The sequence below is a fragment of the Odocoileus virginianus genome, chromosome 33, assembly GCF_023699985.2.
Source record: "Odocoileus virginianus isolate 20LAN1187 ecotype Illinois chromosome 33, Ovbor_1.2, whole genome shotgun sequence".
Taxonomy (NCBI): Eukaryota; Metazoa; Chordata; class Mammalia; order Artiodactyla; family Cervidae; genus Odocoileus; species Odocoileus virginianus.
This window is the reverse complement of record NC_069706.1, coordinates 33,591,210-33,615,242: the sequence shown is the minus strand read 5'-3', so window position 1 is coordinate 33,615,242 and position 24,033 is coordinate 33,591,210. Positions and strand designations below refer to the sequence as shown.

General features: G+C 50.1%; 1 protein-coding gene across 8 annotated transcripts in view; it reads left to right on the top strand.

Annotated features, from left to right (window-relative positions):
- Positions 1 to 24,033, top strand: part of CUX1 (cut like homeobox 1) — a 348,366-nt gene that overhangs the window by 59,789 nt on the left and 264,544 nt on the right. For all 8 annotated transcript variants that reach the window (XM_070460260.1, XM_070460259.1, XM_070460255.1 and 5 more), the window contains exon 2: positions 16,597 to 16,707. In XM_070460260.1, the coding sequence (XP_070316361.1) occupies positions 16,597 to 16,707 (111 nt within the window). The remainder of the gene's footprint in view (positions 1 to 16,596; positions 16,708 to 24,033) is intronic.

Genomic DNA, 24,033 nt, shown 5'->3' with positions numbered 1-24,033 from the left:
TGCTTCTAGGTCTTCCTCCGAATTTACACCAAGTAAACCATGTAGGGTACTGTCTGGGTTTCATTTTTATTTTCAACGGAGTGTCAGACTTCCTTTGCCCATCTCTGTCCTCTGAGTGACAGGATGGAACTCCACGTCATTCCACGTTAGACACCTGTCGTTTGACACCTTGAAGGCTCGGCCACTCCTGGGCGTGCTGTATTAACACAGCCAGGAGAGGACAAGAGGCCGTTTATTAGGAGTCTGGGGATTCTGCTCTCAGTTAACGAGGAGACTTCTAACAACGAAGAGTGAGTTAGGCTTCCTTAGTTATGCCAGTTCAAGGTTCGCACGTGGGGGCATCGTAAACACTCGACTCTTTTCATGCCCGGCTTCAGTGTTGAAAAACACCGAGAACGCAGCGCCACCAGCCCCCCTGCCCCCTCCATCCCCAGATCTCAGTAGGTTTAGCTGTAAGAATCAAAAACTGGGGAACCCCCATTTATTTTAGTGTGCGTGCGCGTTTCAATAGAAACTTTCCTTCCTGGATTCACTTAAGTAGCAACAGTAATGCAAAAAAGCTGGAATTTATCAATAGTTTTTGCTTTTAAAAAAAAGCATACCCAGGTGTCCCTGTAGTAGCAGCGCTGTGGAGTAATCCGTCCCACCTCCCTCCAGCTGTGGGACCAGTAGCGCGCCCCCGTCTGCCCCATCGGGCCTCTGGCAGCCTGCCGGGCCCAGGATCCAGCAGGGTGAGGTCAGCGGGAAGGGCAGATGTGCAGGGCGGGGGAAGCCCGTTCCCCTGCCTTAAACCACAAATGTCTTTTGATAACTAGTGAAATTGGCAAGCAGAATGATTGAAAACATGTGAGAGGTAACTGGATCTAAGTTGCAAGTAGTACATATTTGAAAAGTTTTCCCCAATGTAAAAGTTACTCTTTAAGAGCCTTAAACTAATAAAAACAAGGAAATTCCATGTTACGGCTGCCACTCGGCCTTTCCATTTTTATTCCAGCAGTCAGATTTGACAGGTCCGCTGCCGATTGGCTCCAGGACCCCCAAGAGCGTGTGAAGCCGAGGTGGCGGGAGGTAGTGGGGGAACCAGGGCAGAAGCTGGCAGCAGCTTGGGTGGAGAAAGTCCCCGCCGACTGACTCTCAGTGCCAGGCTCCTAATTCCATTTTAGTATATCCTATTTTCCCTTCTTGCGGCGGCTTCCTGTATTACTTTGTTCACTGAAGCCGACTCAGGACTCACTTAGAGACGTTTTCTTGTTCCTTTCCCTTTTCTTGACCTCACTGCGGATTTTATGGGGTGGCTAGGCTGGCTCTTTCTCGCCCTTGGCTGCCGCATTCCTTGCCCCGTGGCTTCTTTGTTGAACCGCATGACCTGCTCTGGCACAAGTCAAGAATCCGCCTGCACTGCAGGAGACACGGGTTCAATCCCTGGGTCAGGAAGATCCCCTGAAGGAGGAAATAGCCACTCACTCCAGTATCCTTGCCTGGGAGATCCCATGGACAGAAGAGCCTGGTGAGCTACAGTCCATGGGGTCACAAAGAGTTGGATGCAACTGAGCGTGTGCACACACACACATATACACACATGCACGACCTGCTGTCATCCTCTCCTCGCTCGAATCTGTTCTTCCTGTCACCGCCAGAATGAGCTTTCTAAAATGATCATCAGTAGCCTAGCTAGTCAGCCACACATGGATTCAATGCAGAGTCTGATGCACATTGAACGCTCTGACGAGGTGCCCCCAGATTATTCCCAGATCCACCTCCTGCCTTAGTGACCCAGCAGATAACCAGGAGCTGCCACTGTCTTGCCTTTTTTCACCTGTAAGCCAACGGAACTGCCCCCACCGCCAGCGGTAGGGGATTGGGGATGACAGGGACACAGAAAAGGGAGGCCAGGGGACTTGAAGACCCGGATCCCCAGTTTTACCATTAGGACACAATCACGGAGCTTAAATGAGGCAGGGACCCTGGAGATCCCCCCTGTTGGGTCCTCGGAGCCCACTATCCCATCAGCCCCAAGCCCAGTGCCCTTTGAGAGCGTTCTTCTGTAACCGAGGGAGCAGCATTAAGTGCAGAAAACAGGGCCTTTTACGTCTCACTCCATGCATGCGTAATCACCACCACACATGAAGGTCCCCTTCACCTCTGAACCTTGGTGTCCTTGCTCATCGGTGGAGCGGGTGTGATGGCTGTTGTCGGATCACCATGGTGATGAAAAATGATGTGGGGTGTAAAGAATGAGATGATAAACTGTAGCTGCAGCTGTTTTTATTACATCTCTCTGCCCATCCTATGCCTTCTGGACCACCCCCCCTCTCCTTCCTCCTGACAGTGAAGCCTCATGCATCCTTTGTGGCTGTCTGTTACTGCCTCTCCTATGAAGTGTTCCCTGATTCTCCCAACAGAAGGTCCTGTCTCTCCTCTCAACTCCCAGCTGTCTCATAACCGCTCCTGGCACATCCTGACTCATAGCACCTGGTCATCTTTCTCAGTTGTGAGGTCTGAGCACCAGCATGTGGTTTGTGCCCTTGTGTGCCGTGTCATGAGGAGCTCGGGAATGCCCCTGCTGGGTGGATAAGCTGCCCGGGTTGGGGAGGTGGGCAGAATCCTGAGGCATTTGGGCTCAGTGGCTATTTCAGAGGAGAGAAACCTTTGGTTTCCATTGGTCGTTGTTTGACACAGGCGTGCACACTCGATTCAGCCGTCTCTGAAACCAGTCACATCCTTTCCCCTGAGAGTCTTTAGGGGTGCAGGTGGAGTCTTCATGGTCTGCCCGTGATTCACCAGACCTCCCCAGTCCAGGGGTTCCCCTGCAGCCCGGCATGCCAAGCCTCTGCTCTTGGCAGTTATATGCAGTTTCTTTAGCTTAATACAGATGTCTAGAAATCCAGTGAAACCTGTTGATTTGAAATCCATTGAAACCCACTAAGCAGACCCTTAGGGATGGGGTTGTAGCTAAGAGTAAAGCAAGAAATCCTCTTTTGTCTCATTCCTTGTTGAAAATCTTGATCGAACAAATACACTGGTGTGCTTTCCAGATTTAATCTGTAGAGTATGCAGGGAACACAATTGATTGCTTTTGCTTTTGATGGTCGAAGAGCTCGATTATTGTTTTGGATGTGTGGCAATATTTCCTTTCTGTTTACGTTAGCCTGGCAGGACCAAGTATTTGCTGGTAAAGAAGACAGTGGCTGCTGCTTGTACATCACTGTTTGTAATGGGATGATGTGGGCAGAGAAAGGGCCAGAGAGTATGACCTAGGGCATTCAGCCAGTGTTGCCTCTGAGGCTGCATGGGCAGCGCCCTGGGGTCCAGGCCTCTGATTGGTACTATGCAGGGGGCCGTGGGGTGGGAGGTGTCCTTTTATAAATCGTACTCTACTGGGAGGTGCTGTTTGTCCCCAAACCAGGTCAGGATTGTCTGTTACTGGTTGCCCCTCAAGAAGTCACACAGAGAACCAAGAACGGAGTGTGCAGAGAGATGTCATTCCAAACAAGTGGCTGCATTTTACCAAGCTCGAGAAAATCTTAATGTCTGTGTAGTTAAGAAATAGCATCTAGCGTTAGAGAGAAACAGGTGATGAGACCTTGAGCTTGGAGAGGTCATAGAGAGATTGAGAATGTTTTGTAATAGGCATTGATTTTTTTGCCTCAAGAACTAGTCCCTTCTCCTACCCCATTCACTCCCTGTGGGGCAGTAGGGAGACCGTGGAGTCACCCGTCCACACCAAGCGAGAGCTTGGAGGGTGCTGGGGCTGCACTGGCTGAGGGCGCTGGGTGCAAGTGAATATCGGAACCCAGGCCAGAGTCAGTAGTAGATTGTTGTAATCATGGTGGTCTCTTGTGTGTCCTTGTCCTTTCCTGTCACTTAGATAGTAAACAATAGCTCTGCAGCTGACTCTTATAAAGTCTGATTTAAAGTGCCCTTCCAACTGTTTTTAGGAAGCTCCCCCAGCAGGATGGATTGTGCCAGCAACTGGTGTTGCCAATCTGGTGCCCAGAGGGGGTAGACTGGCAACAGCATTTCCAGGGCAGCTCTCGGAGCAGTGTGCCCCCCAACCTCTTTTTTTTTTTTCTCCCCAGATGTCCCTCTAGCACAGTCAGAGGTGAAACTCTTTGGGGAATTAAATAGCCCCTTTAAAATCTCACCCCTGCTCTTGGCGCCTTCAGCTCTCCTGTGATGTCACGTGTTGGTGCCCAGCGCCCAGGTCCCCTGATGATGGCGACCAGCCACTCTGGTGCTGGGAGAGAGTGAAGAAATCACACGCGATGTTCACTCTCTCTGCCACATGAGTGTCATTCTGCCGGGCCATCTGGCTGGCAGCAGCTCTCAGCCAATGGCAGGATGTCGTAAACTGCGTTTGCTGAACACGGCACCAAAAACCTTGAAAATTAACTGCTGAAATAAAATCAAAGCTGGCTCAGAGGTGGCATCTCTTGGCCTGACTCGAGCTATTCAAATGAACCTGCTCTGCTTTGCTGATAGATGTCTGTTTCAGATTTGGTTTCCCCCAGGAGCCACTTGGCATTGTTCAACTTTTACTTATAAACTCCAGGCAAAAACATTTTGAGAGCTTTCTGGAGTTTTTATTTGCTAATTAAAATGTGAGAAGGGAACGCAGCCACAGGTAGAGTTCTAGTGCAAGCCACAGCTGTGATTTAAAAAAAAACAAACCTGACAGTTTCAAAATGAAGTTATTAGCACTTCACCTATAAATGTGATAGCTTTTAACTTTCATGATCTGTCTCTTAAGCCCCCCTCCACCCCCGTAGTGTATAAAAAAGGGAGCTAAGTGAGGAAATCGGAAGATACTTTATCCTCACAGGAGAAAATAAGAACTACCATCTCTGTGAAACTTCTTTAACTTACAAGAGTTTTTTCTTATTCTTTATGTCATGAAGTTTTCCAGCAACACTTCCAGCCAGGGTAGGTGGCATATTTTACAGATGAGAAAACCAAGGTTTAGGGCATTCTGGTGACCTTTCCAGACTTTTGTAAGCAGGATGGAGCTGGCTCTTCCCCAAATTCTGCTACTTCCTAGACTCCACTAATGCCGGACGAGACAGGGCTGTGTGAAAAATCACCCGGTGCTGGGTTCCATGGCTTCCCTGGTAGCTCAGTTGTTAAAGAATCTGCCTGCAATGCAGGAGAGCCTGGTTCGATTCCTCCTGGCTTGGGAAGATCTGCTAGAAAAGGGATTGGCTATTCACTCCAGTATTCTTTGGCTTCCCTGGTGGCTCAGCTGGTAAAGAATCCACCTGCAGTGTGGGAGACCTGGGTTCGATCCCTGGGTTGGGAAGATCCCCTGGAGAAGGGAAAGGCTAACCAGTCCAGTATTCTGGCCTGGAGAATTCCATAGAGTGGGTCGCAAAGAGTCAGAACACAACTGAATGACTTTCAGATTGGGTTCCATGTCTTCTACCATCTTCAGAATAACTAAAGGAAATGTCTTCTGCTCCTGGAAATCACATTCAACCGACTGGCCACCAAGCCCAGCTGTATATTCCTAGGAAGTCCCAAAGTGAGTCTGTCCTTGCGTATGCACTGGGTTTGCTTCCCAGCCTGCATCCAGACCGGCAGCTGTTTGTAGCTGGGGGCGCCCCGGCAGAAACCGAGTGAGCTGCAGGGCGGTGGATAGATTTGCCGCCAAGTGTTTTCCCAGAGAAGTGGAAGGGAACCTTTGCCAAAGTGGCTGGTGCCCTAACAAATTGATTCCTGCCAAACAATAGAAATAAATATTTTCAACAGACAGAAATTTTGGCTCCCAAAGTATTCAAATGAAAGGCTTATTTCTGAAGCAAATACTTTCGGAGGAAAACATTTACCAGCGTAGATGAGATCAGAATCCCTCCTTTTGGCAGCAGCATGATCATTTTTGAGGCTGAAACACGTTTTTCCTGCTCCTGCCTCATTTTTAGCCCATGGCCTCGCTGCCTACTTCCTGGAGAAAGTCAAGTGCGTTAAGCCGCAGCTCAGGGAAGAAGCATTGTCAGGGTTTGTTTACCGCCAAGAGCCTCGGCTTCCATGGAGTTAGCTGTCCAGAGCTGGATTAAGATCTCAGCTCCAACCCTTTCATGCTGTGATTTGGGCGAAGGATGGCCATCTGATCATGAGTTTATTACTCAGTCTATGAAATGGGCCAACAGTTAATAATGTTATCCTCAGAACCTGAGGAGCCCTTCTAGGCCATCACTGTCCAACAGAACTTCATGGGGTTGATGGAATAGCCTGTGTCTGCCCTGTTGACTACAGTTGTCACTAGCCCTCAACATGTGCTCCCGCAACCAAGGGAATCTGTCATTTCGATTCACTTGTGGCTAGTGGCCACTGTTTTGCAGAGTGCCGTCCCCATTCGTCTGCCTCACCCCATTCATTGGTCCCTGGTTTTCCAAAATTAATTGGTTGACAGCACAGCCCACCGGAGACCTCCCTCCATTGTGAATTCAGGGGTTTGCATGGATCTGTTCTCTCTGACGTCCGTCTCCTGTCCAGCAGCCAGATCAGTGGGCCGAGTTGCATCAAGCTAGGCAGGGAAATGAACATTTTAGTCACAGATTCTCCCCTATCCCCAACCAGATCAGCCTTCATGGACATTTTAACTTTTTAACAAGGTTCCATTTGGCTTTGGAGTTTGTCTCATAATGTGTACCAACTATAAGGAGAATGAGAAAAGAGGTGGAGTCCAGGGTCCTCGTCCCCGGGCATTTGTTAGCAGGTACGTCACATCCATGCCTGACCTTGGTCTCATCTGTGACATGGCCAAGCTCCTGGGCTGCCTCTCCCCCAACTTCTATCCAGAGGCTTACAGAACAGGGAGTGTCAGTCCCCTCAGCAGGGGAAAAGTGGAGGCTCCGGCCTCAGGAGATGAGCAGAAGACAAGAGGCTCACCCAGGAACAAGACGGGCAGGGGAGAGAGTGATAGCCCAGGAAAGTGAGATAACCAGACATCAAGGACCAACCCCAGTGGTGCCATGGGGCAGGTTGGAAAGCTTTTGGTCAACTCAGAGAACTGCAAGATCAGAGAGGAGTAAGCTCTCCTGCCATTTGGATCCGAGGCTGCTAGCACAGAACTGAGTTTTGTTTTGCGACATGGCCAAAGAGAGCAATAAAGCACACTTCTTATGACACAGACGTTGTTGTAGCTAGGAACTGGTCAGATAGCAGCAATTTCATTCGGTTTGATTAATAACGTAAAGCAGAACCCTGTTAGTTAGGGTTAAAGGGCGTCCTTTCCTGTCCCCGCACCTGTCCTGGGCCACGTGTGCCCACAGCGACCTGGGCCTCTGATCGTGTGTGTCTCATTATGCATCACTGAGACACCGTCTCTCACGTCTCACTGTTCAAACGGGAGTCTGGCAAGTGTTACATGTAGTGCAATGCCTGTCGGATACATCTGGCATTCTTGTCTTTGCATAGTGGGTTTCCAACGGGGTGAAAAACAATAAAATTAAAAAAAAAAAAACAAGTCTTGGTTCTCAATTGAAATTTCTCTGTCCCAAGGAATTCACAGAAAGGCTTGTGTGAAAGCTTTGTATTTATACTTTTGTTAGGGCCGATTGATTTATTTTTATTCAGTTTTATTTTCTGAATAGGTGACGCATTCATATGGTCTGCAAGCAAAATTCTCTTTAAAAATATGAGAAATCTGTCCCCACCTCTGTCCCTGCCCACCTTTAGGTGGGAAGGCCACGGGCAGGAAGTGTATGTTGGAGTAAATTATTTCACTTGAGTTTCTTAGATTGGGGGTTGATATCAACTCATCTCCCAGAATCAAGAAATACTGAGTACATACTAAATGTGTACTTGATGTATGATACCTTTTTTTTTTTAAGAGTTATGTGTGTAATCTTTATTTGAGGCAGGGTCTAGTACTATCTCAGGGTTCCCTGGTGGCTCAGAGGATAAAGCATCTGCCTGCAATTTGGGAGACCTGGGTTCGATCCCTGGGTTGGGAAGATCCCCTGGAGAAGGAAATGGCAACCCACTCCAGTCTTCTTGCCTAGAGAATCCCATGGACAGAGGAGCCTGGCGGGCTACAGTCCACGGGGTCGCAAAGAGTCGGACATGACTGAGCGACTTCATTTTTCAGTAGTATCTTGCAGAGCTACTAACACTTTCACTTTTTACTTTCACGAGTAATATCACTCTTACCAGACATTTCATCTTATTTAATCCTTGCAGCAGCTCTGCATGCATCAGCATTCTGATCCAAGTTAGAGATCTGGCTTGGTCCAGAGGCAAAAGGTGATGGGAGTCTGTATGCAAACGAATCTCTGCACAGCCCTGCAGGTACCCCCTCCCCAATTCCTGGTTCCCAGAGGTTCCCTCTCCTTTGTCTAGGTACTGGGAACCCTACTGTGCTATGACACCCAGCCGAGAGTTTGCATTCTCTTCATCTGGACTCTAAACTGTGAAGATGGGAGATGAGCTGACAGGTTTCTGCAAGGGTTGAAACAATGTTTCTTTTTTTATTGGAGTATAATTTACAGTGTTGTGTTAGTTTCTGCTGTAGAACAAAGTGAATCAACTATGTGTCTGCATATATCCCCTCCCTCTGGAGCCTCCCCCCCACCCTCGCCCCACCCGTCTAGGTCATCACAGAAGGCTCCCGATGGGTCCAGCAGCTTCCCACTATTTCACACATGGTAGTGTTTCTGTGTCAGTGCTGCTCTCCCAGCTCATCTCACCCTGTCCTCCCCCTGGTCTCCATGTCTGTTCTCTACCTCGGGGTCTCTATTCCTGCCCTGCACATCGGTGCACATCCGTACTTTTGTGTCATTTTTCTAGAGTCTGTCATACAGAGAGGGAGTCAGTCAGAAAATGAAACCATGTTTCTGATGAAGCCCCCAGACGACTTGCAACTTCAGCTGTAGGCAATCTCTGGCATGTTCCCACACTTGGCTTGGGACCCACAGGGTGTGGTTGACCCAGAGAGCTCACCTCCCATCTGTCTGCCCAGCCCAGCGCGGCCAGCTTGTACTGCCCACCTGCCATGTGCCGGGCTCTGTGCTGGGTGCTCCCCCCTCCCAGTGCCTCCTGCTGGATGGGACCTCCCTCATGGGGAGCAGACACAGGCCCTGCCAACGGGCCGGCCTCCACAGCGAGCCCCCCGCGTCTGCTCTGCTGCCCCGTGTCCCCAAAGCACTGTTGGCACGGACTTAACTGTCCCCGTTTTCCTGTTTCCTCTTCTCATAGTGGAGCAGTGATGACAGTGGCTGCCTTGTCTGCCCAGAGAGTTTACTTCAGCAGAGATGAACCCCCTTTAGTCAGGTGATCCTAATGTTAGGGAAAACGGTACCACCCTAGGGAGCTACGGCCCTTTGAAGCTGAGCGAGAGGAGGGGATGGGTCCTCCAGGTGCCCCTGCCCTCCCTCTGTATCCGTTCTCACCTTCGAGAAGGTGCCTGTCAGCGTGTCCCCTTCCTCCTCAGCCCCCACAGCCTTCTGAACTGTTCTCTGCCTTTCTAGGCTCAGGACCTGGGCCAGGCTTTTTCTGGCAGCCTCTCTCCCACTGGAAGCCTTGCCGTCTGCAGTTCTTAAATTTGCCCCCCTTTGTTTGTCCCTCTGTCCGGACTGCATCCTTGCCCACCCCAGAATTCTGTCAAAGGTGCTATTATTTTTATGAAGCTGTTTCTGATTTTCTCTGAAGTAGAAGTAAGCCCTCTTCCTTTGAACCCTTTTGTACTTACTCTGAACTTCTGGTAGAGCATTTAGTTTCTTTTTCTTTTTTTTAAACTTACCCTTTCATTTGGCAAATTCTGACTGTAGCAGTCCCTCAGTGTCAGCTCAGGTCCCTTATATAAAATGGTTTAGTATTTGCATATAACCTAAGGACATCCTCCCTTACACTTTAACCTTCTCTGAATTACTTACGCTACCTAATATGATGTAAATACTCTGTAAATAGTTGTAAATACAATGCAAATAGTGTGTAAGTAGCTGCGGGCTTGTGGTGAATTCTAGTTTTGCTTTTGGGAACTTTTTTGGGATTCCCCCCACCCCCCCACCCCCGAATATTTTCTGTTGCTTCTGAATTGAATCCCTGGGCGCAGAGTCCACAGTTTTGGAGGACAGACCCCAGCACCAGGTGAAGCGAGCTCAATCCTTCCCAGAACTCATAGCCTATGGAGCACTCAGTGTTAAGCTAGCACCCAGGGAAACAAAGAATCACAAACCAGGGTCGCTGCCAGGAAGCACCAGTTAGGGGGCTCCATGCTCACCTTCACACCTTCCAGAGGGACGAAGAGCATGAGGGGCAGGGAAGTGGCATTTGAGCTCCGACAGGTTCCTGGGAGAGCGAAGGGAGAGGGAGCAACCTGTGCCGAGGGCCTGAGGGAAGGAGGGGCCCTGCCGTGTTGGCCGCAGGAGGAAGCCAGCCTGCAGGTCAGGGCCCTGGTGGTCTCATCCAGGCCCCCTGGGAAGCCCCGTGGGTGTGGGTGTCCTGATCACCTTACAGCTGTGTGCTGATTAACACCTGGGAAGGGACCAGGCACCCTGGTCTCCCATTCAAAGACCCTCCTCGCAGCTCCCTGTTTACACGCTGGTTCCTCCTGCTGTCCTTCCTCTGGTGGCTCTGCTCCTCTCCCCTGTCCCCCTTTCCTGCACCGCCTGCCTTCTGTCGAGACCCTCCTGGGCTGTGTGCAGGTCCATCTTAATTCTGCAGAGTCCAGAGTCACTGTTCTTTCCCAGGGGGGGCTTCCTGGGCAGGGGTGCTCACTGCCTGTCCTCGGTCTCAAGCACGTGACACAGTCCTGCAGCCAGAATTCAGATTCACCCACAGGTGAATCCAAGAGGGTGAGTGGGAAAGTGACAGGTAAGAGTTAGGTGTCAGAAGAAATACGGGAAATACTTGGGAAATACGGGGTCAGACTTAGGTTTTCTAGCTAGGCTTATGAAATAAGTGGAAAACATGAACATTTCCCTAGGGGGTTCTGCAAATTTCTCCTTGAAACAGAGACTGTCCTCCGTCCACATAGCCGTGAACAGAACAAAAAGCATTTCCTGCAGGATCATGTGGAGGGCTCTGCCGGGAATGAGGCATTCATAGGCCCTTATCAGTCCTTCAAAGCTCATGTCTCATTATAGGGAAAAAAATGAGATTTTAAAAGATCGATGTTTACTTTTTAGGAGCAGTCATTACATTTACATGTTCAAAATGCTCCAAGTACAAAAGGGTAGTGGGTGAAAGGACCTCCCCAACCCCTTGAGGCCCCCGCCCATTCACTTTGCTCTCCAGGATAAAGAATAGCACGGGAATCTTGTATATAAGCACACTGTGTGTGTGTTCCCACTCACAGTGGGTCACGTCCTGGTCACTGTGACTTCTGATCGAGCACAGGGTGTCCACTCTGGCACCAGCCCCCTCTCAGCAGCCCTCTCACCACTTGCGTGCCCAAGCCAACCTCTCCAGGGGGACCTGACCCGGGTCCTGCTTCTTCTGAGCCCCTGTTCATGGTCTCTGTCAGCACTAGTCACAACCATGGGTTGTGCTGGAGACTTAGTGAGCCCGGAGGAGGAGGAGGTGGAGGGTAATGGGAACTCAGGCCGTCCCATCCGAAAACCTTCGCTGAAATGGGCGTCTTTCATGAAAACCTGGAGCCCTTTCTTGCTGGCAGTGTGTCTTGCCTTATCTAATGTCTCTGCCTGTTTTTGTTCTACCAGCCTGGTCCCATCTGTCTTGTTGCTCTTCCAGGCCAGCCTTATCTCCTCCCCTGGACTGTGGGTACTCTGGAGCCCCCGGCCTAGTTGGGGATGGTGGTGGCACAGTGCATAATGGCCTGAAGTCAAGTACGTGGTTCTAAGAGAACCAAGAACTCCCCTTGACGGAGTACTCACCATGCCTCGAGGTGGAGGTGCATTCCCTTAGTGATCTCCAGGGAGGGCACATCATTTGACAAAACCACACAGGTTACAGCAGGGGTGGAGCCTAGAAGCAAAGACAGGGTTCTCTGAAGAGTCTTCAGGTGTCTGCTGTAGGAGGCCAGGGAGCGGGTGATGGAAGGAGGCAGGTTGTGGGCTTGGGGCTTTCACCACTTTCTAGCCAGAATGACTTCCACTTGTCCTGTGATTCCATTGCAAGAAACGAAACAGAAAATGCTTGGAGGACTACTTGGTGCAGAAACCATGGCTGGCCCTCTCCTTTTGCACAAGTGCTCTCATTTTCTCTAGTAAAGCCACTTTAAATTCTTACATAGGATTTGCTGTTGATTAGTTGACAGATAAGCCCTAAAGAAGCATCAGATGAACCAACTCTTTGTGTCAAAGTTAGCAATAGTGAAAAGACAACACTTTACTCTGATGCACTTGACTGGCATGTTTTCCCCACCAACCCTGGGGGGTGGTCCCTGGGGGAAAAGGGGGCCTGTGTGCCTCTATTCAGAGCACTCGCAGGCCTGGCCTGGGGGCTTCAGGGAGAGAGAAACTCACAAAAGTGGCAGCAGCATTGCAGGTACCCCCCAGTTTAAAACAGACAAACAATTGACACATTCACTTTGAAGGAGAGCAGTTCCAAACTGAAATTACTGACATTAAGATACATGTTCTGACATTAAGATACATGTTTTCTTGGAGAGAAACATCCATGCAGAACTTCCCCGACCAGGGATTGAACCTGCACCCCCTGCAGTGTAAGGGCACTGGACCACCAGGGAAGGTCTGTCAGTTTCTTTTAAAGTACATGGTCACTTCTTATTTGTGTGTGTGTTTAATAAGCCTTTAATGCTTGGCTAAGAGGCTGGAGTTCAGGCAGAGAGAAACTTCCAACATTGGAAGCTCTGCCTTTTGAGAATCTGTTAGAAATGGAGAAAAAAAAAATCCCAGTAGTCAGAGTCTGTGAGGAAAACAGGATTGCAGCCTCCACAGCTCTTGGGCTAGGTCCTCAGTTTCCTGGGTGAGGTGTCCGAAGCCAGGGGTCTTTCCCTGGACCTTGATGCCTCCTGACATTGGTCATCCCACGACGACTTTGAAAGGAAACTCCAGAGTTTCTGCATCCAGGTGCCATTCTTGCAAGATGCTTTATCGGTACCGTCAAGCTCTTTCGGCCGAGTTGGAAATACCACTGATTAGAGTCCGTGGGTTTGCTGCCAACTTCCATCACCTGGGACTTGGGTCTGCAGTTGTTTCTGCAGAACAGTTCTGAGTAGTTCAGAGGGGATGCCCTCCCCAGCCCTCCCGTGGGAAAGTTGAGGCTTGACTGAGAGTGGTGTTTTAGGCGACCAGCTATCTCCTCCTTGTTCACAAGCCCCAAGACTGGCCCATGTGCAGCACGTTGTGTAAGAAACAGCTGTTGTTTTGACAAAGGACGCGCTTGCCTCACTTTTTGAATCACCAGTGTGAGTCAGGGGGTCATCTATTCCAGGACTCTGCCCCTGGGCAGGTGGACACAGAGACCATGCACACTCGTGTATGGGACGCAGCATGTAAAATATGTGCCTGTAATTACATGTGTGCATTTTTTTCACATTAGCAGTTTTGAAATTATATATATATATATATATATATATATATTAATATATATTGCAGTTTTTCCAATCAGGTAATTTGTGCATGTGGCAAAATAGCCGAAAGATACATGAAGAGCAGTTGCCTTCTTCCCTTGGCCTCTCAGAGCCAAGCACAGTTTCAGGTTTATCTTTCTAGAGACAGTTGAAGCGTATGTGACCATGTATGTAGATACTCTTTTAAACAATGTGGCACTGTTTTGCACTTTGGTTTTTTTTTTTTTTTTTGGCTTCAATTTATTTTTTTTGGGGGGGTGGTGGGCTGCATCAGGTCTCAGTTGTGTCATGTGGAATCTTTTGTTGTGATGCACAGACCCTCTAGTTGTGGCACCCAGACTCTCTAGCTGTGGTGCACACACTCTCTAGCTGTGGCATACCAGAGCATGCAGGCTCAGTAATTGCTCTGAAGCACACGGGATCTTAGTCCCCTGACCAGGGACTGAACCCTCATCCCCTGCATTGCAAGGCGAATTCTTAACCACTGGACAACCAGGGAAGTTCCTGCTTCAGTATATCTCAAATATCATTCCACCTTATATAGTACATATAGGAATTTTTTTCTTTTTTGGTTCTTTGTGAATTTTGAATGCCTTTCAGACGTGGAGACTCTCTGTGCTTCTTGTGACATGTGACCAGCGACTCAGGGGCTGAGGGTTCTATATTTCAGGCCTCCACCCCCACCTCCCCGAAACATTAAATTCCCTTGATAATGCAACCTTGTATGTGTAGATAATAAAACAGTATTTGGCTTAGACTGACTAGCCGTCTCCTATGTTTGCATTGTCCCCAGAGCCTTCTTAGAAAGCCTTGATGTCACCCGGGGGACTTAGGGATCGAGAGCCTTGAACCTGAGCTGCCAAGCCCCGCAGCAGTGGAGGCTCGGGCCCCCCTCCTTGTTGTGCCAGTCTGTTTCCATGGTGGCAGGTGGCCACCCTGGGTGCAATTTGGAGAGCCTGGTTGGTTTTTCACATTGGCCTGCTTGTGTCTGCACGTGTGGGGAAGGGGTGTGGGCTCCCTCCCCCAAGCATGGCCACCTGCCAGCAGCAGGCCACCTCAGGTGCCCTGGCCTTGCCATCCCACGATAGGGGTGTGTTAATCTGCCTTCCGTCGAGAGACTGTTGCCAGGCTCAGCCTTCCTGAGGGGCACATCGGGGACCGAGGGGCCCAGAGGGACCCCCAGACCATGTGTTCTTCTGCTAGCGCAAGGGAAGAGCACAGTAGAAGATGGGAAGGCAGGGTCAGATCTGGGATCTCATAGTCACCCATGAGCCCCCGGCACCCAGCGCCTGGCGGCAGAAATCACCAGACGTCCTCCGCCTAGATGACAGCCCCCTCTCAGGAAGCAGGGTCTCTACTGAAGGCGCTTTGTTTTTCTCTTAAGTTTTCTGCATCTGTGTGTGATTGGAACCAAACATCAACTTTACTTTTTTTGTCATATTTCAATATTGGCCTTTCTTTTCCTCCCCCTTTCTTGAAATCTCCTTTTATAACTTCTGCTGCTGCTGCTTAAATATAGATGTCTTAGTCCTCCTCCTTACCAGATTGTTTATATTTTTGAGAAGCCTTCTGCTTATCTGCGACTGCTCTCTCCTCTGTCTCCATCCCCACGCTGGCACATTGGTTTTGGTTGCTCTTTTCTTCCCCTGCCTTCACTTGACTGGGATGTGTTTCAAATGTGGTCTATCAAAATGTGCAGTGTTTCCCTCTTTTCTGCAGTAGCTTTGACATCTGTTCTTGAAATCGAGCCCACGTTATTCTTTTGGACTTGCTTGCCCAAGATCTGCCGCGATGCCAGAAGCAGGGAAGGAAGGCGGGAGAGAGAGAGAGTGGTGTGGTGGTACCTCCCCCATCTCCTCGTACTGCACCCCCACTTTAAAAACTGCCTGCCATTTCCAAGTTGACAGCACCCTAGATGTTTGTTCCAGCACTCTGCCACCCCGTCTGGCAGCGGCCCACCCCGCAGCAGAACGAATGAAGTGCTCAGCAGCAGGGGCTCACAGACGCCTTCGGTTACTTCCGCCAAAAAGGAAGCCGGGTGGGTGGCGGGCGGGGGAGGAAGGCTCTTGGCTTCCTGGGTGTCTGTGGATGGCTCTTCAGCTTGGTTTTTCCTCACCATCCGTAGTCCTGCTGGGCCTCGGGGCAATGGGCTGGGCCATGGAGAAGCCACTTGAAGCCACTGCCTGATCCTAAGCAGGATGTGTGTCTTTAGCAGCCGAAGCCACCCAGCGCGAAAACGCGCCTCTCAGTGGCTTCGGGAACGTGTCCTCTCACTCCTGCTGTCCGCCCGGGACACCACCCTGGGCCCATCTGCTGCAGGCTTGTTTGACACACAGCCTCTTGGCAACTTGTCCCGGAGCTCCTGAGGCCAGGACACAGGCTCTCTGATGCTCTGAGTTTCGGTTTGTAGTGTGCGACAGAAGTCTTCTCATGGGAGACCCACTCCTGGTGGTTCTCAAGAGTCCCAGGGGCCAATTAAAGAGTTGGAGGGTAACACTGTTTCCAGCTGCTTCACTTCCCAAGTCTACACAATGCTGGAAGTTGTTATTCTTGGGGCTCGCCTCTTAAGGTCCCTCTTGAGAACTAATAACAGGTCCTAAAACATGCCTATAGTTAACCCACTAAGTATTTGTTAAAAGCAAATCAGATGTGACTGCAGAAGACTCCAGGCCCAGACTGTTGAAGGAGAGTCAGAAAGATGCCTGCAGTCGAGCAGCAGGACTGGGACCTGGGGATGTGGCAGGAAGAGGTGCTTGTTAAGAGCAGGAGCGAGCGACTCTGGGAGGGATGGCATTTGGGCACTGGCCTGACTGGTTTTAGCAAAGCAGCATGCATCTGCATGTTGTGTTGTAGAAGCCGCCATTTGTGAGGTGTGTGTATGTACACAGCATGTCAAGTTGAGCGGGTTTGGGGCATGGACGGGGTGGTGGGGCCGGATGGGAGCCCAGGCCTCTTTCCGCCGGTTCCCAGTCCCTCCTGAGCCACAAGGCAGTGATCCCTGGCACCACAGGCTCTTCCCCGGTGTCCTGGTCATGTGCAAATACGCTCTCCTCTGTTCAGAGTATAATTACAATCTGGTCTTCCCTTTTTGTTTCTCTTGACAGAGGGAACTCGATGCCACCGCAACAGTATTGGCAAACCGGCAAGATGAAAGCGAGCAGTCAAGAAAGCGGCTCATCGAGCAGAGCCGTGAGTTCAAGAAGAACACTCCAGAGGTGAGTGGCGTCTCTGTGCTGGGCTCGGGCTCTCTGAAGGAGGGTAGGGTCTTCCTGTCCTAGGGTGCGTTCAGAAGACCAGCTATCTGCTGCTTCCTTTCGGCCGTCCTCAGCCCTAGTGGTGAGCCCCTGTGCGGGCTGGGGACTGGATTAAACCCTAGCTGACTCTTGATGCAGATGCTGAACCAGCTGGGTGGTCAGGTCAGGCCCCCAGCCCCTCTGTGCGCACATCTGCAGGCAGGGTCCTGGAGGGGCGCCTGAAGGCTTCCTGCGTCTGAGGATGCAGTGTGCCGCTGATGCTTCTTGCAAAACATTCAGTCCAGTCGGGCCTTTCAGGACCTTCTGTGTTTCCTGAAATAGACTTTAAAGGGCACTGGAAATGTGCTCTTCTTGTGCTCTTTTTTTTGGGAAGTATGTGTTCAGAGGACAGTGTTTAGAGTGGCTCGGGCAGCCTCTTCCTGCCCTGTTTTCTTGGTCCCTCATTCCCTGAGTCTTTAACAAAGGATTCAGAAGACGAAAAAAAAAAAAAAAAGGAGAGTTTTACAGACAGTCAAGCAGACCTGGGGATTGCTTTCTGGGAGCTTCTGCCAAATGAATCCGCAGTGGTTCTTGTACTGGGGGCTTGCACCCAGCCTCCTGCACCCCCCATGATAGGTGCTCAGAGCTCCAGCCCTGGCTCCCGGGCCCCCCCCAGGTTCTTCCAGGGAGGACAAAGGAACAGGCCTGGAGGAAAAGGTGATTTCTGGGAAGGATAGTCTAACTTTCATAATGGTCCCAAAAAATGATGTGTGACTTGAACTTTTTTTTTTTAAAGTGGACTCATTTTAAGTGTTTCAAAGGAGCTTGCTATTTAAGAGAGTGTTTCCATGAATCATATGGGGAAACAAATAATTAACCCTCAATTTTCGGAATAAATATTTCAGGAGGAAAATGTCTTGGTAGTCCAATGGAAGGAAACAAGGGAGGATTGGCAGGACCACCTAAGGATTTTACGTTTTAGACCCACTGCTTGTTCTGTCTACCCTCCCCCTGCCCTGAGATGTGTGTCTTCAGTGTTGTTTTGGACCAGACACACGGGTCAGTAATTCAAGCCTGGGAGGTTGCCGCCCTCTTTGCTGCTGGGGAGTGCCGGGTGGCAATAGGGAGAAGGGACTGGTGGTCTCCACGTCTCACCTCTTTGTGACAGTAAAGGCAAGAGGGGAGAAAGCCGTTGAGCGACCGCCACCTTCCTCCTCTCAGACTGCTCAGAGCAGGGCTTCCTGGAGGGCCTCACTGTGGGGTTCCTCATGCTCTGGCCTTTGACTTTGTTTCCCTAGACCCACCCCGGGCCGGTGTGTCTCTCCAGCCACACTCAGCATTAATCAAGCAGCTAGCTGCCCCCACTGCCCTGTGTTCTCACTGCCCTTCCCTTGGTGACCATATATCCAGGGTGGTCTTCGGAAACCTGAAAGAGAAGGGCAAGGTCATGTTTCTGAGGCCTCAGTCACCAGTAGGTAGATATAATCCATCCTACGATGAAGTGCCTCCAAGAGAACTAGATTCTTGGGTGATCCTCTCAAGTCCCAGGGTCCCGCCAACTGAAGGTGGTGCCCACTGAGGAAGGGCGTGTCCCCCTCCAGCCACCTCGGGCCCAGCACTTGCTTAATAAATGTTGACTGGACTAAATGGGCCCTGTCCCTCCACTGGCATATAAACAGGCCTCATCCTTCAGGGACCGGCCGCTGGCTCCCTTGGCTTAGATTAAATTCCACGCCAGTAACTGGCCTCAAACTTTGCATTTTATCTCCTAATCCCTCCCAGTAAATAGGAGAGGCTTGGGGTGGAGCAGCCTGGTGGGGAAAAGCTGTCTGGGGCATTGCCTTCCAGTGCATGTTTTGTTTGTTTGTATATTCTTGATCTTTTTTTAATTTGTTTTTATTTTTATTGGGCTGTAGGATATAAGTTGGGAAACATCTCTGCAAGTTATGTCAGGGCATGGTTTTAGACAGTCTTCCGCGGAGAGGGGGATGCAGAATGCCTCCTGGAAGGGAGGGACACTGCCGTCCTGCATGTCCCTGGCTCTGCCAGGTTATCCAGCTGGTGCTCACTCGGGCTTCTCCCGTTAGGATAAGGAGACCTCGCTGTAGCACAGATTACCAGGACTGTGGAAGAAGGCCGTGCAGAGTCTTCTGTAGATTTGGAAACCTCTTAGGGCTGCAGTGCAGGGTGGGGGTGGGTAACTTCGGCGAGGAGTACAGAGAGAGGGATCCTTGGGGGTTCTATGGTGTGAGGGGTGTGGAGGCACGTGGAGGGCTCTGATGAGCGTGAGGCCTAGGACCCAGATCAGACAGTGGGTCGTCAGCTTGTCTGGGGCTTCAGTGTAGAAGAGCCTGACTTGTCTCTGACATCAGTTATTTCTTCTGATTATTCAGCAACAGAGGGCAGATTAACACTTACTGTTGAGGGAATACTTCTAGAACTCAGATGTGTGAAGATGAAGGTTGCTTAGAACTTTATTCTCAGGAGTTAAAAAAAAAAATGTTGGTTTGTTGATAGGGAGGGCATCTGTGGGTTTGGACACAGACCAATATCCTCACACCTCACACAGTCAGCCGAGGGGGGACTGGCCACCGGGGCAGAGCCAGGGCCAGTGATCTTGCCGGATTTTTCACCAAGTGGATTGATTCTTGGTGAAAACCTTGATGTTCCTCTTTGTTCCAGGAAAGCAGAAATTGTCATTCCAAGGTCCTTTGAGTGTCTGGTGGGTCTAACAGGCAGATGCAAGCTCCAGTGGGGAGTCAAGTGAATGAGGTTATCCCCTGGCAGGGAGTTTGTGTTTTCCTGGACTGGTGCTGCCCACGGGCAACTGGGAAAGCTCAAGGCCCAGGGTGGGGTTGGGTTGGAGGTGGGGGGCCCGTGGGACAGGCCAGGAGCATGAAGGTGCCGCGGAGGCCAGAGCCCTGAAGATTTTTTTGTTGAGCATGAAGTTTTTTCAGTTTCAGTTTTATGTCATTAGACATAAATACTAGCAATACATTGCTAGTCAATTGATATCATTGCTTCTGTCTTTTTAAACTCAAAATTGTAGTTAATCTGAAGGAGATAACATTACTCTGCATATTAAGTTTCATGCCTTTCTTTGACTCAAAAAAAAAGAGCCCCGTTCGAAGAAAAACGTTGTTTTAAATTTGAATTTTTTGACTAAACATCTATTCCCTGTTGAGTTAAGGATTGATAACTGAACGTCCAAGACTGAGGGTATTTCTAGGTTGGATCACTTTCTATATTTATCAGTGCAGGTGACTTACTGGCTGGTGTCATTGGGCAAATGACTTAACCTCCCAAAATCTCAGTTGCATCATCTATAAAAGGTGTAATGGCAGGGCCTAGATCATAGGGGTGTGTGTGTGTGTGTGTGTGTGTGTGTGTGTGTGTGGTATGGAGTGTGTAGTACATAGATGTGTGTGGTATATATATATTGTGTGTGTGGCATGTAGTGTGTGTGTGCAGAGCTTCACACAGGCCCAGCACCAACAGTTCGGTTCGTGTTTGTTGTGAGCATTAATTTGGAGCACACATTACCAAACACATGAGATGCAGTTGATTTCTGCTCCTCGAAGTCAGCTCCAAGAACTTAAAAAAGAATCCACAACAAATAAAGGTAGTTTTCACCCCAAATGTTCCAAAAGTTGGTTTGTAATAACAGTTAATCACTTTATAAATATTTTCCAGCACCTTCCACGTGCCAGATGGTTTGGCTCTGGGGATAAGATCCTCTCCCTGTTCTTAGAAACTTCCTTATATTCTCACCAAGGAGGTATACCATCCTAATAAGGCACCTTAAGGGTAGCATGGTGTCTGGAATCTTCTAAATGCAGACTTTCCCCCAGAAACACTTGAGATCAGTGGGGGTTAGTTCTGAGCCGCCTGTGTCACAGTGATTCTTTCTGTAGGTGAACAAGGTTGCTTTTTGAGGCTTGGTTCTCAACCTTTGAAGCAATGGTGAATGTTAAGGGCCACTGCCCCCCCCCACCCCCACCCCGAGAAATGCACATGTTTGCACAGTTTCTCCTGGACCCCCTGAAACTCACTGGGGAGCCCCTGGCTTACAGCTTGGCTGCAAGGCAGGTGCTGGTTGTCTCAGAGGTCTCAGCCACTGTGCTGGGAGCTCTGTATGTATCCCCTCTTCATATTCCTCCTAATTGTGCCCAAGCTGGGGACAAGAGGATGAAAGACGGGGGTGGGGGGCGCATGAGAGATGAATGCTGAGGCTTTGGCTGCTGGTCAGAGGCCACTGTGCTCTGGCCTCTGGGCCGGGTGCTGGAGAACAAGAAGTGGGTGGAGGAACTGGGCCACCCCCACCGATGAGGGTCCCCACAGGCTGGCAGCCGGGCCAGGTGCCTCTGTGCTGGTGACACGTTCTTCCTGCCTGAGATTGGTAAAGAGCGTGGCTGGGCTGGAGATGGCTTTCTTGGAGTTCTTGAAGCTTCATGCTGTTAGAACTGTGGGTTCAGTGCAGGCCAAACCCCCTGCCCTTTGCTTTTCTGTTGCTTCCATCCGAGCCGAGGTGCAGGCCAGGATTACCTCTGTTGTCTCTGAGTTGATAAACCTAATGGCAGGTTAGATGACCAGGGATGTGGAAGGCCCTGACCGGAACCTACCTGGAACACCAGGCTGACTTCTTATTCCTGGAAACCTAGTTTCTTCCCATGGTAGTTGGGGACCAAGATGGGGCAACGTCGCTAGGGTTTCATGATTCTACCTAGGAATTGCTTTTTTCCCGTTTTCCCGTTTGGTTAAATTTTAAGTTTGCTCCTGGGACCAGCATTTGTCTTGACAAGGATCTTCCCGCTACTTCTCAGCCAAGCTGGGACTTGAACCCAGGCCACCAGCTCCCTGAGTCAGTGCTTTTAACTGCCGCACCAGGCTGCCTCGCCGACAGGCAGAGCATCCAGAGCGGTGCTCGCCCACAGAGCCCAGTCACAGGACGTTTTCAGGGGGCGCCATCCCAGCTCACTGGCTGCAGCTGTTTGAACGTGGTGCTCGATTATCAGAAGAAGGGTCTCCAGTGGCAGATTTGGTTCCAGGCAGAGGACAGAGATGGGTTTTGTTTTGTTGCCTTCTTCTCAACAATAGAGGAACTATCTTCTATGGGGAGGAAGAAAGGAAAGCCTCAGACTCGAGATGCCACAATTTTATCATAAAACCATCTTTGGGCCTCGTTCTGTCCTGGCAGAGTGTCCAGTTCCTACCCCAGACCTGTCAGACTTTGGTATTAATCTGTGTTTTCTATATCTCTTCTGTGAGGTTTAAGACTGACCTGCAATTCAGGAGCTCTCCTCGGGCATTTTCCTGCCCTGATGTATTTGGCCAGAACATTTCTTGCTGTCTTGAGCCTTAATCCTCATGACACCTGGTCCACCAGGCTGACATCTCTCCTGCCCAAGCGCACCTGGCCCCTTTCTCTCGTCATCATATCTGTCACTCCTGTCGTCAGGGACAGAGCTCATCCCCCACCCTGACCAGGGCATACCTTCTTGGGATCATCATCAACACTGACCACCCTGGATCCCTTGCCACCCCCACCAGGGAAGGTGACCCTGGGCCTGACGCCAGCCACAGCCCCACAGCGCCACAGCCCTGCCTCCCAGGTCGGCAGGCCCAGCTTCACGAAGGGAATGTTCTCTTTCCTGCTGACATAACCGCCTGTTCACGAGTGTTCATTTCCTCAGTGCCAGAATCTTAAGTTGCCCTCTCTGTCTCCGGCCAGAGTGTTCTCCTGATTTTTTTTCTTTTTTTACATTCTTGGGAAACCGTTATAGAAATATCAGGACCCGTCTTGAGATACGACTCCGCAAGAAATCTCGCCCGATGGCTGAAATGAACTAGGTTTGTGGATTTCTCCCCAGCTCTGACAGGTGGGGGCGGGGCAAGGGCATCTACTTTCGGAAAGTCCTTGGTCACCTTTCCATCGATCGGACTCCTCAGTGAGATGTGAAGTTGTGTGCCCCCACCTGCGGAGGTGAGGGGGACAAAGGACAGCAAGTCACTGTAACTTTGTGACTCCTTTCGAGCTCCCTGTGAGAGGAGTCAGCAGGCTGGAGGAGGGAGGGGGCAGTAATATATAGTTGTGGCCCCGGCCCAAATGCATTTAGTCACTGCCTGTACAGCCTTTATATAGACACTGCAGGGAGTGACTCAGCCTGGAAAAAGAGAGTCACTTAAAAATAAAGTTGCGACTCAGATGGACACATCCTGCACAGGCTGCCCGAGACAACGTGGCTCAGGCTCAGTGAGAAACCCGGGGGGCACCTTCGTCTGACGTGGCCCTGCAGGGGTCCCAAGGTGAGGATGGCCATTACAGCTGCGTCGTGGAGTGGCGTGAGGATTAAATGAGTTCGCGTAAGACTCCTGATTTTTAAACTCTCAGGGTTCAGACATTTTTCGCTGAAGTGAACACGCTTGCATGCTGAGCAGTGACTGAATTCTTAGCTCTCCTCTTGTATTTGGCAAATGGACTGACCGTTGGAGGCCTGTGTTGCTTTGGTTGTTTGCGTCCATCCTCATGAGGATTAAAAGCCAGCACACGTGGGGGACTGGAGACGTTTTCCTTGTGTCTCATTGCACACGGGCATGGGTTCATTGAAGACCCCCTGCACTGATCTGACCAATTCTGACTTTAAAGAGGAGGACCAATGAGACACGCACTGGGGACATGGGCCTCTCAAGAAGGGCAGTGATGGGAAGGAGGCCTGTAAGCCTGAAGACCAGGGAGGTGCGGATGGACACCCCTGGTGTCCTGCAGACTGCTCGCACTGGGGGTCTAGGAGTCTAGATGCACCCCTCTGCTGAGCCTGCAGCTGTGGTACAATTGCTTGCTCCCACTTCCGAAGGGGACGGGCCTGCAGGTCAGAGCTGTGCTTCCATCCCCTGTGTATATTTAGCTGTGCACCTTGAATACTGTGGCTGCTGAATGGTCATATTTATAGCATTCATTTAGGAATCTTTTATTTACAAAACAGAGATAAAATATTAAAAACATCAGCTACAGGGCACTACAAGATTCGTTTCTCAAACAGGGAGATAAAATTTCATTTAACACTTCAATTTTATTGTGTGTGTGTGTGTGTAGAATTTTTTTTTTTTTTAATTTCAAGAAATGCCTTTCTTTGGCAAGTTCTCAAAATGTTAAACATAGAATTACCCTATGACCCAGCATTTCCACTCGTAGATATACATCCAAAAGAGCTAAAAACATGTCCTCGCAAAAACTTTGTGTCCACTCAAAAAAATGTTGATAGCAGTGTTATTCAAAATAGTCAAAAAGTAGAAGCAACTCACATGTCC